General features: G+C 37.3%; 1 protein-coding gene across 3 annotated transcripts in view; it reads left to right on the forward strand.

The window, feature by feature from the left end:
* Positions 1-18,161, forward strand: part of REEP3 (receptor accessory protein 3) — a 97,048-nt gene that overhangs the window by 30,725 nt on the left and 48,162 nt on the right. For 2 of the 3 annotated variants that reach the window (XM_046027803.1, XM_046027804.1), the window contains exon 2: positions 15,104-15,176. In XM_046027803.1, coding sequence (XP_045883759.1) covers positions 15,104-15,176 — 73 coding nt within the window. Of the gene's footprint in view, positions 1-6,387; positions 6,395-15,103; positions 15,177-18,161 lie in introns of those variants that run through there. The other variant, XM_046027805.1, reaches the window with a different exon arrangement.

An 18,161-nucleotide genomic window follows, 5' to 3' on the forward strand; every position in this document is an offset into this window, starting at 1 on the left:
ATTATATGGGAAGTGGGGCAGGGTTTCAGGGGGGTGTTTAGTAACTTTGTAGACAAATACTGCTGCAATCAGGTGATCGAGGTTAACGTTGTAAGTGAGGAAGTCATGTTAATTGGACACATTCTTGATATGTGATGAAGATGTCATATCATGTTTGTGATAAACCCACCAAAAACCCTTATCCCCAGTCAAATCCTGACAAAAAAATAAAGGAAAAATCCCAACTGAGGGTTGTTCTAAAGAAATACTTGACCAGCACTCCTAACTGTCAAGTCATCAAAAATAAGAAAGGCTTGAGGGGTCGCCTGGGTGGCTCAGTGGGTTAAAGTCTCTTCCTTCGGCTCGGGTCTTGATCCCGGGGTCCTGGGATCGAGCCCCTCATTGGGCTCTCTGCTCAAGAGGGAGCCTGCTTCCTCCTCTCTCTCTGCCTGCCTCTCAGCCTAGTTGTGATTTCTCTCTGTCAAATAAATAAAATATTTAAAAAAAAAAAAAAAGGCTTGAAAAACTTTCTGAGGGGCCTAGGGAGACGTATGATGAATAAATGTAATGTGGTAAATGGGGTGGGATCCCAGATGGTATCCTAAACTAGATAGATGTAGATCCTTAGCGAATCTGAATGAAGTATGGACTTTAATTAATACTAATGTATTGTTAATGGTTCATCAATTGTGCAAATGTTCCATTCTGATGTAAGGTTTTAATAGCAGAAACTGCATATGTGATAGATGAGAAGTATCTACTATTGTCACAGTTTTTCTGTAAATCTATATTAAAATTAAAAATTTTTAGAAAGTTGAAGATATTATGACACTCAGTCCTAATTATTAGGTCTCCTAAACAAGGGCATTCTTTTATATAGCCACAAGACTAATATCACCTAAAAAAATAACGTTATTGAGATAGTAACACCCAAAGTACAGTTCATATTCAAATTGCTCAAATTGCCCTAATAATTCCTCATGTAGCTGCACTGTCATTCTTAATGCAGAAGCCAATCAGAGATGACATGTTGCATTTAATTGTCATTTCACTTTAGTCTCTTTAACACACAACATTCCCTTGATGAGGAGGAATTTTAACGCCCCTTTCTTTAGAAAATGGATAGATAGCTGCCCTTTGTTTAATCACTTATTTATTTTTTTTTAAAGACTATTTATTTAAGAGAGAGAGAAGGAGAGAAAGCACGAGAAGGGGGAGGGTCAGAGGGAGAAGCCGACTCCCCGCTGAACAGGGAGCCCAGTGCAGGACTCCATCTAGGACTCCAGGATCATGACCTGAGCTGAAGGCAGTCGCTAAACCAACTGAGCCACCCAGGCGCCCTGTTTAATCACATGTACATGTTTTTTAAGGAGCAAAACGCAGGAAAGTCACAGTTGGTAGAGACTACACCATTTCTCACAACTGGAAGTACAGTCATCCAAAACTGCTTTTCGTGAAATAACATTTGATGTTTCAAAAGAGGCCGAGGGCTTCATACTACCAACCAACTAGCATGCTGGTTTTGTGCTGTAATTACTGATGTCAGGATTAAATTAGGTGGTGGTGTAGTTCTTGTAGCACATGTTTGCTTTCTTTTTCTGTTGGTGAGTTGCCCAAGACAGTATAATGTTCCCCCTCTAATTTTCTTATACGAAAAAAAGGGCTTAGACATTCTCTAATCAGTTGACCACCCAAGAGAGGAGGACATAAAGAATAGTTTTTAATCCTTTTAAGTTTAGGTTACAAAAATAATCAGAACATTAAAATTTCTGTTATTTGTTTGTATACAGAATAAAGGAGTCAAACCTTTCAACCTCATTAATGAGAGGTCATACCATGAAGGGTGCCTGTGGAAAGAGGGAGATTGTTCTAGTTCTAAGGTGAGGCATAAAGGGGAAATTTAAAAACCTCTGAGTCGGCGATACTGGAGGTCCTAGAAAGAGTTGAATGAATGAAATGAAGTGCTTTAAGAAATATGAAAGTGAATGTTTCCAAATCACTGCAAGTTTAAATTAGAAAGCGGTGGAGAGTTTGCAGATGTGTCCGTAGTGCTAGAAGATGCAGTGCGTAGCGTATAGTATACCATCAGTGATACCTGGTCTTGTGCACTGGAGAGGAATCAAGATTTTTTTTTATAGCTTTGATTTTTTAATACCCTTCTCCCCCCCCCATTATGGTTTGATGGCTAAAAATGTGTCATAATTTTTGCTTCAAATGTAGGCTATTTTTAACACTGGGGAAACAGGGATGATTTTTAAAACTAGGAGTCAGTAACACTCAGTTTTTGCAAAATTATGGCAAAACTGAAAACATACTATGAATTTTAGCAAGACAGGTTATACTGCTACACAAAAGAATTTCATGGATGCATTATCAGGGTTTCAGTGCTAATATGTACATAGCCTTCTGCCTTCATATGAGCCTGTGGCTAAGAAATTTTTTTTTAATTTGTTATTTTTGGAATTAAGATTATTTTAAAGCAGAATTTTAAATTCCCGTTAGAGTGGGTGGGGCCTGGCAGGGTGGACACGTGCATCTGTGAGGTGACTGGAGTTGACTGTTCTGCAACCCAAGCCACACGGAAGTGTCCATTGGGAGGACTTGGCAGCACTTCTAGGGCTGAGTTCAATTCAGGGAAGTTCACTTCATACTCAATGTGGTACCCAGTGACCACCAGAGAACAAGATGGAATCCAGATTTATGGCTTTCCTTTACTCATTTGTGTTGAGGCATGTATTTTAAAACAGAAAACTTTCCCAGCATTTTCAGTAGTAGTGGTTTGTGTGTTCTTTCTCTTCACAAGAAGCTTTTTTAAAACCTTAGATTACAACCAAACTCTTGTTATCTTTAATGTTCATGGAGCTAATGCTAAGTTTGAGTTTCAACATATCCTGTGCTGAAGGGGCTAAATGAAGAAAGCAGTTCCTCAGAGTTTAGAGTTAACTGAGGAGTCTAGGGTTGGTCAGATGGTGGAGTAATTCTTAACCCCATCTGGTATAGGCACCTAACCAGTTTCATAGGAATTGGAGAGTGTGACGGAAGATGGGGGTCTTCCTCCGTGTAGACTTTGTGCACAATCAAAAAATGGGTCTCAGACATCTTTTTACGTACGACAGTAGTGTATTGGCAGGCCACAATTACTTAGGTAACTTCTGAATATTGACTTCAACTAATACTGGGCATCCACTTGCAATGGATTATGCATTACATGAAGTACAAAGTGTTTTTGCTCTAGCAAGAAGAGCACAACTCTTAAAAATTAGAAGTTGTGTTTATTATATTTTGGCTTTGACGCTTGCTGGATGCTGAATTCAGAAGTTCCTCAATGTCCCTGACCCTTATGTTTATCAACTAGGAGTTTATTTGTGGTGACACTCAGAACAGTTATACCTGGCAAACTGGGGAGTGCTGGAGATTGGTTCACATAACAGATGACGGTTCCCACATTCTGGAACTCTGCCCACAGGATGCAAGGTTACTTGAGGGCTTCAAGGGTTTCTAGCCCCTGGTTCTGTCATGTACTCTGTGGAGTTCAGCATACTTTTTAAACATTTTTCTTTGGTTTGGGTCTAGCACCTAGTAGGTCCTAGTGGTGGGAAGGGGTGTGGGTGGCTAGGGGAGAGAGTGTGAGGATGAAGTACAAGCCTGATTTGCTGTGGACCAATTTCTTTCCCCTAGTGTTATCTTTAGTTCTCCTTTTAGAGTAGAAATGAGAAGCTCTGGAGTAAAATTAGAAGTTCAGCTCTGACAACATGAAAATTCCAAGCTTCCTAGTGCTTGATGACTATAATTAAAACATGCATAAGGTCTTTCAAAGGAATTTTTACTGTCTTTGGCTCTCCTTGGCAGTTTTAAACTTATCATTGGTTACAGAATTCAGGATTTGGGGTTTTCTCATGGGTTTGACTTTTTCTTTCTGTATGTAATTTTCATAATTTTCTTCAAGACTGTCGTTACCTGATGGCCACTTCACTGTTGTTTTACGGAATGGGAATTCTCTACTAGCAGAGATTCTTTGCAACAGATCCTTCTCGAAATTCATGAAGGACAGAAGTTACATATTATTTTGGCAGTGATCGTGCACAAACTTCTGCTCCACAATGGCTGCTTAAACAGTAGCATAATGACTCAAGTAGGAAGAATATACAGGTACAGTGTGTTATTGGGCCTTGCACTAGTTGCAATCATTTGGACTTAAATAGGCATAAATTCATTATTTTCAAAAGATTAAGTTTAAATATTAATTTTATTTAATATTTATTGGATATTAAATTTTAGTATATTGTAACTCTTCCTCTTTTCCCTTATAATCTGTTTTAGTGTCTGAGTAAGGACAAAGTTTGTCAGAAGTCAAGATCGCCTATAGTTATCTTCACATTAGTTTAAAAAATTCTGTTACACCAAAACCAGCTTACGATGCTGATAGCACATTGCTTAATCATAATCAGTTTTAATCCAAAACCAAACTAAGAATATTGTCACACTTTAGGTTTGCTGAAGATGCAGAACTCAGAAATTCATGTTCTTGGACCCCACTTCCAAAGATTCTCATTCTCAATTGGTTCTTATACATGGATTCATTTGGAAGCTAAACTGTTTATAGAGGCTGCTTTTCAAGTAATTCAGAAGGTAGGCAGTGTGCCTGGGTGGCTCAGTCAGTTAAGCATCCAACTCTTGGTTTTTGGCTTAGGTCATGATCTTGGTGTCCTGGGATCAAGCACCCATGGGACTCCGGGCTGAGTGTGGAGCCTGCTTAAAATTCTCTCCTTCCTCTCTCTCTGTACAACCCCCCTCCCCCCCAATCCAACCACATGCATGCTCTCTCAATCTCAGTCTCTTTCTCTCTCTAAGAAAACCAAATAGTTCAGAAGAACTTGTGGATTCCTTAGAGGATTCTAGGATCAATGAAATTGAGTTCTCTAAGGACAACTTAATTATATTTGCCTTTTCTTTCTGTTTAAAGATTTTATTTATTTATTTGACAGAGAGACACAGCAAGCAAGAGAAGGAATACAAGCAGGGGGAGTGGGAGAGGAAGAAGCAGGCTTTCCACTGGGGGCTTGATCCCAGAACTCTGGGATCATGACCCAAGCCGAAGGCAGCCGCGTAACAACTGAGCCACCCAGGGGCCCCTTATATTTGCCTTTTATTCATATCTGTTTTATTTGAATTTCCTAAGAAGAATTTCCTCTAGAAGAAAAATACTGCTTTGGAAAAAGTCAGGAAACTATTGTTATAGACCGTTTCTAGGATACCTTATCATTTAAGAGTCTGATCCTATTTTGAAAATTCACAAGAGTCTTTGTTAATATTAGAGACCTAATATTCAAACAGAATTAAAGTGAATTGTGATAAAGGGCAGAAAATCCTTGCCCTTTTTCTCTGTCTCGCATGAAGCCCTTTATAAACTTGGTTGCCATAATAACCTGCCTTTTTTTATTCCAGCAAGTTCTGTGAATTCCCCGTACACAGTGTTTTCATGGTTTTTCTGACCGATACTGTGTACTAGTGTGCTGCTAATGCTTAACTACTGGAGGAAAGAGGATGGGTTCCTATCATTTGCAAATTTCCCAGATATAAATTCTCCCTACAATAATGGTCTATTTCAAGCTACCAATGTGAGATCTCCAAATGTGGAGGTGGGAAGAAAGACCTGCCATAGGGAACATTTCCATCATACACACAGAATAGATGAAGTTAACTTCCAAGACCACTTAAAATATAATAAGATAACTAGAAAATGAGGAGTTTGAATATTAATGGTCGGCTTTTAATGTTTTATATATATATATATTTTTTTTTTTTTACATTCTCTTTTTTAATTTATTTATTTTTTCAGCGTAACAGTATTCATTGTTTTTGCACAACACCCAGTGCTCCATGCAAAACGTGCCCTCCCTATTACCCACCACCTGTTCCCCCAGCCTCCCACCCCTGACCCTTCAAAACCCTCAGGTTGTTTTTCAGAGTCCATAGTCTCTTCTGGTTCGCCTCCCCCTCCAATTTTTTTTTTATAAACATATAATGTATTTTTATCCCCAGGTTACAGGTCTGTGAATCGCCAGGTTTACACACTTCACAGCACTCACGATAGCACATACCCTCCCCAATGTCCATAACCCCCTAATGTTTTATATATTTAAATTATTTTACCATAGAATACCCAAGATTTTATTTCCATGCCTACCTTTGGGGAACTAGAGTGTATCAAAATGGAAAAAGACTTAACTTTGCATTTACATTCTTATGTTCTTTAAGTTAGTTACTATGTTAAATTTATGAGCAACAAAAGACTGTTAAGCTAAACATTGCATTGTACGGAGTTCCAAAGAAGACCTCATACATGAAAATTCATACATAGGGGTACTAATAGACAATGCCCTGAACACTGTTCCTCTAGTATTTAGAGCCGTGGGTTTCATATGGCTGTTTCCTGTACGTGAAGAAAAAATAAGAATGTGATATTAAAAAGCATCTCAGTCGAAATGACTTTTCCCCTAAAGGATATAGGTGTAACAGTCTACACTGTTATCCTCCTATTTTTCCTCAAATATAATGAGGTGGTCAAGCTTGATTCAAATTTAGAATGACACCACCTATAGGAATAAAGATTTAGAACAAGGATGTCAAATGATGGCAAATAAGACTACTCAGCTCCTGTCCTTAGATGGTGTGAGTGAGTTTAAGGCACTGTGCTAAAGAGGATGCTGAGGCCGGGGTCAGCGGAAGGGGCTACGGTGAATGACTAGCCATCTGTTTGGAGGAATGGAGAACAGCAGAGAAACTTCTGCAGCTTGGCCATTCTTATACCAGGCTATCTTATATAAATTTCACTGGTCTCAGTCAGTCTCTAGTGTAAAGTAGATTACAGACAAATGGGGCTTACAGTCTTTTTTTTTTTTTTTAAGATTTTATTTATTCATTTATTTGTCAGAGAGAGAGAGAGTACACACAAGCAGGAGAGTGGCAGGCAGAGGCAACGAGAGAAACAGGCTCCCCACCGAGCAAGGAGCCCAATGTGGAACTCGATACCAAGATCCTGGGATCATGACCTGAGACAAAGGCAGCGGCTTAACCAACTGAAGCCACCCAGGCATCCCTAAGATTGTATTTTTAAGTAATCTCTTCATCCAACGTGGACCTTGAACTTAGAACCCTGAGATCAAGAGTGCCACGCTGTACAGACTGAGCCAGCCCTGCACCCCCATGGTCTTTGATAAGGGCCTGGAATGTTGTATTTTGTATTGCTCTTTGAGGGTGTATTCAGTATCTATGTTAATTATGACTGACTCATCCTAACAGCCTGGTCCATCGGTCTTTCATCATTCTGATTTTTGATTCTGTAGTTTATTTTGTTATTTTAATATTTGGTATCCCATTCTAGTTCATCTCTAGTCTCATTGTTTTTAGTTTTCAGTCCTTTAGTCTAATAGAACACTATCATTACTATTTTTTGTTTGGGAGTAGGATTCTAAAAGCACTGGAACAAGGAAAATTTGCCAAGTAGTTCCTATAAGTACATTGTCTTATTATATATTAGTATCATATAGTTTAGATTATTGGCAACAAGGTATTTGTTGCATTTACTTTTAAGAAACTGCAATTAAAATTCTCTTACATTATTAAAGAGGGATTATTATCTAAAGATAGTCTTAAGGGAAATTAAAGTAGTTCAGAAATGTTAATATCATCAGCTATCATGTTTTGGGTTTTGTTTTTTTTAAGCAGAGAATATGATTGTTTTAATCCATATCTCAGAAACAGTTCCTCTCTCAAAAAAAAAAAAAATGCCCACTATCTGTTTGATTTTTCTAATCCTATTAAAAATAGATCCTAAATGAGTATTTCCCTATAAGAATATGAATTGATGCTACTCTTCTAAAGAACAATTTGGTAATATATTTTAAAAACCCTTGAAATTTCAAACCCTTCGACCTAGTTATTCCATGTGTAGGATATCATTAGAAGATGAAAACTGATTTTTAAATGTGGATTTTGGAATGAGAGTGCATGCTTTGAATCCAGACAATAAGCTTGCAAGATGTGTGACAGTAATTTAACTTCTGTCAGCCTCTGTCTTCACTTCTGTAAAGTAGGTATGAAAGTCATACCTATCTCTGGGTATTATTGTAAGAATTAACTGCAGCAATATTTGGAAAGTACTTGATATCCTACATCATATAAATGTCAAAATTGCTCTTATTAGTACCCATAGAAAGATTGTTCATCATAGCATTCATTAAGATAGTAAACACAGGAAAGGATTTGAATGACTTTCATCCATATGAGGGACTATTATACCCTGTAGTTTTTATTTTTTTTTTAAGATTTTATTTATTTGTCAGAGAGAAGGAGAGAGAGAGCACACAAGCAGGCAGAGAGGCAGGCAGAGGTGGAGAGAGAAGTAGGCTCCCTGCTGAGCAAGGAGCCCCATGTGGGGCTGGATCCCAGGACTCTAGGATCATAACCTGAGCCGAAGGCAGTGGCTTAACCCACTGAGCTGCCCAGGTGTCCCCCCCTGTAGTTTTTAAATGACATTCTTTAAGGATATGTGAAGATTTAAGAAAATGCTCATAATATTCCATTTAGAGAAAGGGCAGGATAAAAGTCTATATGCTCCGGCGCCTGGATGGCTCATTGCTTAAGTGACTGCCTTCAGCTCAGGTCATGATCCTGGAGTCCCCGGATCCAGTCCCGCATCCGGCTCCCAGCTCCATGGGGAGTCTGCTTCTCCCTCTGACCTTCTCGTTCATGCTCTCTCTCACTGTCTCTCTCTCTCAAGTAAATAAATAAAATATTTTTTTTAAAGATTTTATTTATTTATTTGATAGAGAGAGAGAGATCACAAGTAGGCAGAGAGAGAGGGAGAGAGGAAAGCAGGCTCCCCGCCGAGCAGAGAGCCCGATGCGGGGCTCGATCCCAGGACCCTGGGATCATGACCTGAGCCGAAGGCAGCGGCTTAACCCACTGAGCCACCCAGGCGCCCCATAAAATATTTTTTTTAAAGTCTATATGCTCTAAGATGTCAGTTAATTGTTTTAATTATATTTTAGTCCTGTTATAAAATATTGTTCCTAAATATTGTCTTTAAATATGTTAATTGTTTTAAAATAATGTTTTTTTAAAGATATTGTAGAAAAAATTGGAAATACCAAAATGTTAAGGATCAATATTAATAATTCTTAAAACTGGGTGATAGGTAGAGGGGGATTATATTAATACTCTTGTTTCTGTACTGTAGACTTTCATATTTCATAATCATTTTTTAAAAGAATGACAATAACAAAGTTTAAATCCTTAGAATTAGTGTTTTGTAACCTCTTTAGAGGTCAATTAACCCTCGGTCAATTTTGTTATTAAATTTTTATTGGTGCTTTAAGGGTTTTTGTTTGTTTGTTTTTTGGTTTTTGTTTTTAAAGATTTTATTTATTTATTTGACAGAGAGAGAGGCAGCGGGATAGAGACCACAAGCAGGAAGAGTGGGAGAGGGAGAAGCAGGCTTCACACAGAGCAGGGAGCCTGATATGGGGCTCGATCCCAGAACCCTGGGATCATGACCTGAGCCCAAGCAGTTGCTTAATAACTGAGCCACCCAGGTGCCCCGGTGCTTTAAGGTTTTTAAATCTTTTAAGAGAATGGGTCAGATTTGAGAACATTTGATAAAAATTATAATATATATAAATGTATGGAATAGCATTTGACAAAAAAGATGGTTCATTCAGTAATGGAATTACTAGTGATTTTTGTCTTTTTTTTTAACATCTTCTAAAAATTCTAGCGTAAGCTATGTTTAGAATCTTAATTAGGAAAAGCTTTAATCAATTTTTAATGGAATACTGATAATTTTTATGCATTAAGGATTTTATTACTTCTAGTGCTAAGAGCACTGTTACTAGTTGCTTCTGAGACTCATCTTTGAACAATACTGTTCTTCTCTAAGACAGTTTTGGTGAAGGATGGATTTATGTCTGAATATCTGTCTAGGAAATAGCCATTTCAAGTATTTTTCATATGTGAAATACAAAACAAGGGCCATCTCTACTATACATTTCATAAAATTTCTTTTTAAAATAGTATAAATTTTTCAGTATAGCCAGTGTAAATATAGAAAACTTTACCTTAGTGGGAGGGAAAGGTATCGGGAGTATTTTGGCAAAGTCTTCCCTCTTTAGGCAGAAAAAAGATTAAGAGGAAATGAGTAACAATTTCTTCCTGCCTCTATAACTGAAACAGTATTCAAATTTATAGGTGAATTTCATTTGTAGCAAACACTTTCTTTATAAACCATGAGTTTATCTTGTAGGTGGCCTTTTAAAATAAACTACTTGATTTTATACACTGTGCTCATGGTTTGGCTTTATGCCCGACCTCCCAGGTTGCAAACATCCAGAGTAGGACCCAGTATTAAAGAAAATAAACCAGAAAAAAACAACACCTAGAAAATATTACAGATGTTAGTAATAAATTACTCAGTAATATTCACATTAGAGCAGTAATAAATTATAATAGTGGTGGTCCTTAAAAATTGTCTCACTGTTTAAGACATTTAATCTTTCCCATGTTCCAAATGAAATGTATTATTGTTTTCTACTCTTATAAGAGTTAGGTATTAGGGGATATTGTGTTTATTCAATAAATTTTTAAAATTTAAAATTTAAAATTCAATTTTTTAACCTCTGTATTCTATTCAATACAGAGGTTAAAAAATAAACCATCTATAAGCATAGTATCAACTAGTACCAAATCCTTACAATATGTGAGAAAATTATGTTTTGGAAGTCAGTTACATTAAAAAATATAAACTAGAATATACTAAAGGCAAAACAATTAATCCTGACAAACTCTAAAATTCAAAACAATTTAGAAGTCTATGGAAGAGTGGTAAATCTTGAAGAAAAAAGGCATTAACTGAGCGGGCAGGGGAGGGGAGGAGGCATATTGAAGAAACCGTGTTGGAACAGATGGCTTATATAAGGAAGAGGTTTTCAAATTATGTTCTGATGAGCAACCACAGGGGCTGGTCAACAAGGCGGTAAGGAGGCCGACTATTAAAGTCTTTAAGCAAAGGCAGTGCAGCAGGTGTATTAGGAAGATTGATTTGACATTGGAGCCAGAGGCGTGTGTTGGGAAATTATACAGTTAAGTCAGAGGAGATGGCATGAGTCTAAATGTATCATTGGCCATGGGTTTGAAAATAAAATAGGAAGATGGATTTTTGGACTCACACCAAGGAAAAACCAACAGGACTGGGTTAGATATTACAGCAAAGGAAGGAAGAGTCAAGAGTGACAGTAATGAAGAGTCTCATGTTGAATTTAAGTGCAGTCGTGCTGGGTTGTAAGGCTCATGGAAGATAATTCATTGATTGTATCCAAATTCTAAAGGGAAATACACAGTAGAATGAAATTAACTTGAGTATGTAAACTAGAACTACGATGGCTCACTGCAGGATCTGTACCTTATATCAGCCGTGGGGATGAATACAGCAGACCTCGAAGTTATGGTTTTTTTTTCTTTTTTTTTTTTTTTAAAGATTTCATTTATTTATTTCACAGAGAGTGGTCACAAGTAGACAGAGAGGCAGGCAGAAAGAGAGGAAGGGAAGCAGGCTCTCTGCTGAGCAGAGAGCCCAATGCGGGGCTCGATCCCAGGACCCTGGGATCCTGACCTGAGCCGAAGGCAGAGGCCTTGAAGTTGTGTTTTGGTTGGCCCCTCAGTTCTTAAGGTTTGTTGCTTTCTCAGAACTTACTGTTCTGGATAGCCCCTGTGCCACATCATAAAGCCCTAGGTTCTGTGGCTAAGCTAAAAAAAATCCCGCATCCAGTGTCTATGGATTGGCTTCTGTTGAAGTAGCTTCACAGGGTAGTGTTGTTAGGTAAGGCAGAGATTGGTGAAGATAAAATCCCCAGCAGAAGACTTGGCATTCCTTTGAGCTGGTGACATCAGCCTCAAACCCAGGGCTCATCTTTATGAAGAATAGCAAAGTCACTAGGGATTTACTATCCTTCCCCCACCAAAAAATAAACTATAAATGAACTAAAAATATAGGAATATAGATAGTCATTCTCAAGGTAAGACAAGCTTATTTACTATAAATGCAAACACCTGTTTAATATAAAACTTCGTAAATATGGGTGTTATGGGCTGAATTGTGTCTCCCAAATTCATATGAAGACCTAATCCCCAGTACCTCAGAATGTGACTGTACTTGGAGAGAAAAGATTAAAGAAAGTGATTAAGTTAAAATGAGGTCTTTGAGGTGTCTTAATCCAATGGGACTAGTGTTCTTAGAAGAAAGAGGTTACACAGACTAAGAGATGACCATGTGAGGACACAGTGAGAAAGTGACCATTACAAATCCAAGGAGAAAGGCCTCAAAAGAAACCAAACCCGCCAACACCTTGCTCTTGGCCTTCTAACCTGCAGAACTATGAGAAAATAAGTATCTATTGCTTAAGCCATCCTATCTGTGTTTTTTTGTTTTGTTTTGTTTTTAAGATTTTATTTATTTACTTTACAGAGAGAGAGCACAAGCAGGGGGAGCAGCAGATGGAGAGAGGGAGAAGCAAGCTCTCTGCTGAGCAGGGAGCCTGATATTGGGCCTGATCCCAGGATCCTGGCCACCCAGGCACTACTCTGTGGTACTATTTAATGACAGCCCAACAAACATAGTTCAGCACATATTTTTAGCAATAATGTAAATAATACCAAAACAGTATCAAACAACAATACTAAAACACTCTCAGAAGATAATAAGAACGTAGACAGATAATTGCTTAATATGCAAAGAGACGAAGAAGGACCTAGAATCTACAACACTCCAGTAACAGTGATCATATGTAGCACCCAGAACTTGGTCTTAAATATCACCCTCCAGTGAAAGGAACCAAGACTCCTTGGAGAAATGACTGATTATAGGAATAAGGTAGAATATACATTGGGTGAGTCTGGGGCATCATATAGTGCCAGAAAGTGGCATATTGTTCAGAAAAACAACAAACAAATAAACCTCACAATTATAGGTCTGTCAGAGAGACACAGGAGCAAACTGAAAGACCTTGGTGCTCAAAGGCTTGAGCAGCAGAATGAAGTACTACTGTGTTAAAACCCGAAGTGTAAAATAAACTTGGGAGTCCATATTGATATAGATAAATCACTGAATAAATAGAGAAGAGATAACTCTCCTGTGCAGAAAAATTCAGATAATTCGTGTAGCTATTCCACTGAAGAAGATTGAACATAATTCCCTGAAGTATGGACTGTGCATAGCAGCTTCCCAAGAACACAGCACGGACGGGGGTGGGATAGGGAGTAACCTTACAGTGAAGTCTGATAAACCCTACCTCAGCCTGCTGGTCAAGGTTAACATCAGCAGTGATAAATCATGCTGATAGCGTGTTCTTGATGCAATAGGAAATGGTCCTCCTCCCAAAAAACTGATACTTCAATTTAATCACGAGAAAACACCAGACAAATTCCAGTAAAGGGATTTCCTCCAATATCCACCAGTACTCAAAACTGTCAAACTATTTCCCAAGGAAAGTCTGAGAATTTTTTTTCTTTTTTTTTTTTTTTTAAACCGGAGAACTTAAGGAGACAGGGTAGGTAAATAGAATATGCCATCCTAGATAGGATCTGGGGTCAGAAAAAGGATGTAGGTAAAAACTAAAGAAATCTGAATAGAATATGGACTTTAGTAGTTAATAACATAGCAACATTGGTTTGTGAAGTGTGACAAATGTACCATACTAATGCAAGATACAGGTAAGAGGGGAAACATGTAGGGTTTATGGTAACTATAGTGTATTCCCAACTTCTCTGTAAAATTAAAACTATTCCAGAAGATTTTAAATAGATCAGAAGAGTATAGAACAGGATATCATACTGTATGCATCAAAAAGCCAGTAAACACTTCAGAAAGTCATGTTTACTGGTTTTCAGGAATGTATAATAAAACATCTGTGAGATTATTTTTCTCCTACTTAGCTGGCAAACTTTTTCATTTTTTTAAATAATGACGCCAGTGATCAGCAATGTATAGGAGTGTAAAAGTGGAACTGCTTCTCTGGAGGGCATTTTGATGTGAGGTAAAAATGTACGTGCTCTTTGAAGCAGCAACATCCTAACGAGGAAGTGAGTATAATGGACAGAGAACTGTTTTTACGTTATGTGCAATCACAAAAACCTGGAAGTCAACCAAAAGCCTGTTTTATGGGATTATTTAAAAAACTAAGGGAATCTCAATGAGGAATGTAATAAAGTTATTAAGAATACATACGTAGAATATTTGAGGGCAAAAAAACTCCATGATGTAGTACCTGAAAATGCCAGTTGTAAGCCATGTATATGTGTTGTCCATTTTTGGGTCTGTCCTTTCATTGTATGTGTGATTGTACATATCTGTTGGATCTGCGATTTGGCAAAGTAATCTTAACAGGTGGAGTTAAATTAAATCCTGTTAATGATTTAGGCATTTTATAAATGTTTAAAGAGAATATTTTAATGCATATTGTAATGTATCAAGTATTGACAATACCATCATTATAATTAGAAGCCAGTACTTCTTAAAATAGAGTGAAGGACCACTTTTGTGTTACAAGTTGTGTGTGACACACATGTTGCATATAACGTGTGTTAGATTTAGGTTTTGGGAATATTACATGTGGACAAAAAGTAGAATTTGCATATAATAAAATGTTGCCTGCTGTTCTCTCTAGTAGGGGTGGGACAATTTTTATTTTGGGGGATTTTCTACATTTTCCAAGTGTTCAAGGAACCATAGACTTTTGTGATGACAAAGGTTTTATTTTTAAATTCAATAATTAACGGTGTTATTAGTTTCAGGTATACGATGAGAAAGTTAATGATAATTGATAATTTTGAAAATAAAATTTTCCCATGATACTGTACCTAGAATATTGAAATCCTCTTCGTTTAAAAAAAAAAAGTATTTTTACTTTTGCTTTCTGAGTGGATTTAGTTTGTGCACAAATTTGCATTTATACAAATGTACACCATTGTATGTTTCCCATGTAATTTCTACTTTTCTTATTATTAGATGAGGTTTTTATAAGCAGTTAAAAGCATTGTTGTATTTGATTAGTCTTCTACTTTTTACTTTTAGGTTGGTGTTTGGAATGCTTTATCCTGCATATTATTCCTACAAAGCTGTGAAAACAAAAAACGTGAAGGAATATGTAAGTATAGATTTATGAGTGATTAAGTCTGGCTTAATGAATCTATGATATACAAGATAGAAAAATTATTTTAGAAATAGCTGGGATAATGTTTTTGGTTAAAAATGTTATGTAAATAAAAAGACTAACTTCATAAACTGATTTTGAATACAATTCTAAAGTGGAGTTTCAAAAAAAAGTTCACTGTCAGTTGGCATTTAATAAGTGTATGATTTCCAGATGGGTAATTGGATCTCTATTCTTTTTGTCTAAGTTCCAGTTTAAGAAGTTGGGTGGAGGGCGCCTGGGTGGCTCAGTGGTTTAAGCCGCTGCCTTCGGCTCAGGTCATGATCTCAGGGTCCTGGGATCGAGTCCCGCATCGGGCTTTCTGCTCGGCAGGGAGCCTGCTTCCCTCTCACTCTCTCTGCCTGCCTCTCTGCCTACTTGTATCTCTCTCTGTCAAATAAATAAATAAAATCTTTAAAAAAAAAAAAAAAGAAGTTGGGTGGACTGTTTTTTAGCCTGTGAATTTATAGGTAGACTGAGAACATAATTCTTTCTCACCCCAAACATTTTTCCTTTTTTTATAGCTGTTAATGTCACTTTTTAATTGATTTAAATACACGAGTACCTCATCACTACTGACAACTGCAGTCCTTTTTCTTCTTAAATCAGACTCTATAATTGATGCTTGAACAACACAGGGGTTCCCCGCCAGTGGGAAGTCTGAGTATAATTTTTGAATTTCCCCAAAATTTAGCTGTTAATTGCCTACTGCTGACCAGAAGCCGTACCCATAAGGTAGACAGTCAGTTAACACAGGTATGTTAAATACTCTATTAAAAGTAAACTGGAGAGGGGCACCTGGGTGATTCAGTTGGCTTGGCTTCAGACTCTTGATTTCAGCTCAGGTCGTGATCTCAGGGTCATGGAGCCTGCTTAGGATTCTCTGGCCTACTCTTTAAAAAAAAAAAAAAAAAAAAAAAAAGCAAGCTAGAAAAAAGAGGTTAAGAAAAACCATAGGGAAGAGAAAATACATTTATAGGACTGTGCTAGATTTATTGAAAAAGAATTTGAGTAAGTGGACCTGCACGGTCCAAACCTGTGTTGTTCAGGGGTCAACTGTACTAGCCTTTACATTCCTTCTTATTTGGAATGTTTGTCATACTGTTATTAAAGATCTTTTTTCCTGAATCTCATTAACTACAGTTGAAATACAGGGTGAAGTTTCTCAACTTCGCACATATTTTACCTGTAAAGCATTTTAAACCCAGGATATGCAAACTGGTGTGCCACGTAGTTGTGGTATTCACCTATCTTCCCTCTAAATCTGGGTGATTTTGTTGGAAAAGAATTAAGTACAAATTGAAAATGAAGTTTAAATGAGATTCTGTAGTAATACGAAGATATTACCAGTGGGCACACAAATACCATGCCCTAAAATAAAAAGGGAATAATGGTAAGGAATATGAAAGTGTAGTAATTTGGGAAAAAAAGGAATAGGCCTGTCATGTGTAAGTTAATGCTAAAAGAGCAAAAAAGACTGACCTAAGGACATTATAAAATATTTATCTGTTTCTTACTATGCATCTGTTTAATTTTGTTAGTGTTAATTTTTAGAGACTTAAAAACATGGGTTTGTGTGTTCTAATGCCTTAATACTCAAATTTTTATAACTGTATTTGTCTATAAATTTGGGATTAATAAGAAGATCTAACCCTGCAGTTTTAATTGTCTCACAAGTTAAAGATAACCTATGGAAGAGAATCCAGTAACATTCTTACTCAAACTGATGGAAAAACTATAAAACTGGATATATGTTGATATATGTACATATGTATGCATACATGTGTGTAGTTGGGTATATATTTCACATATTGTCTTGTAGTTTTCAGAGAATAACTCATTATTAACAAAGTAGGAACTATCTGTACATAATTTTGCTGTGATATTGTGACTCTGAAAAGTTCTCTTAATGTGCTCTTGGGAACATCAGAATAAGGAGTAGTTGAAGAGAAACTAGGCAGGTAGAAAGGCAGTTGGTTTGATAGTTACATGGTAATCACCTCTCCACAAACGAAATGAAAGCTAAAAGCAAAAATGGTCAGGTATCAGAAAAGAAAAGGCAGGGCATTTACCTTTAACAAGGAAATACGATACAACTCGGAAGACCTGGCGACCAGGTTGTCTGCCATCAGGGCTGCTAGCGAGACCAAGCTGAGATGTCACCTGAGAACATTTGCATTTATTTAGTTTCCTACCAGTTTCAAAGTCCGTTGATACATTATTGTTTCTAACTGCTACTGTAACAAATTGCCATGTACTTACTGGCTTAAACCAACCCAAATGTGTTCTCTTACTGTCCTAGAGATCAGAAATCTGAAATTCATAATCTTCAAAGCCAGAAACATTGAGCTGAGTGAGACGTCTCATGTTTCCATCCTTCTGGTTCTCTCTTCTGCCTCCCTCTTCCACTTATAAGGGTGCTTGTGATTACATTGGGTCTACCTGAATAAACCAGGATCCTCTCCCCATCTTAGGGTCACCTGGTCGGCAACCTGAATTCCGTTTGCAACCTGATTTCTCCTTTACCATATAACTTAACATATTCATAGGTTTGAGGAATTAGGACTTGGACATCTTTGGGGGAAGGAGACATTATCCTGTGTACTATATCTCACTGGTCCTCATGACAACTCTAAATCAATAAGTAAAGTAGGTGGGGAAATATTTCAGTATTACAGTTTCAGAGAAGTAAATTAACTCGTCCAGGGTCACATGGATCATTTAGGCAGGAATGGTATCAGATTGGATATCTTGTTCATAATGGTTTATTCTTTCTCTACTACCATGCTACCTTTAGAAAAGTAAATGAGGATTCTAGCTTCAGGAAAAAGTAGGAACAATTTTCACAGCCAGCCAGTGGACCTGCTTCCAAAGTACACCTGCCAGGGCCACAAAAATAAGGGTATTTTTTTTTTACGAAGGGCACTGAGGCTGCTTAAA

Source organism: Meles meles, chromosome 13 (assembly GCF_922984935.1).
Source record: "Meles meles chromosome 13, mMelMel3.1 paternal haplotype, whole genome shotgun sequence".
In the NCBI taxonomy this organism is placed as follows: domain Eukaryota; kingdom Metazoa; phylum Chordata; class Mammalia; order Carnivora; family Mustelidae; genus Meles; species Meles meles.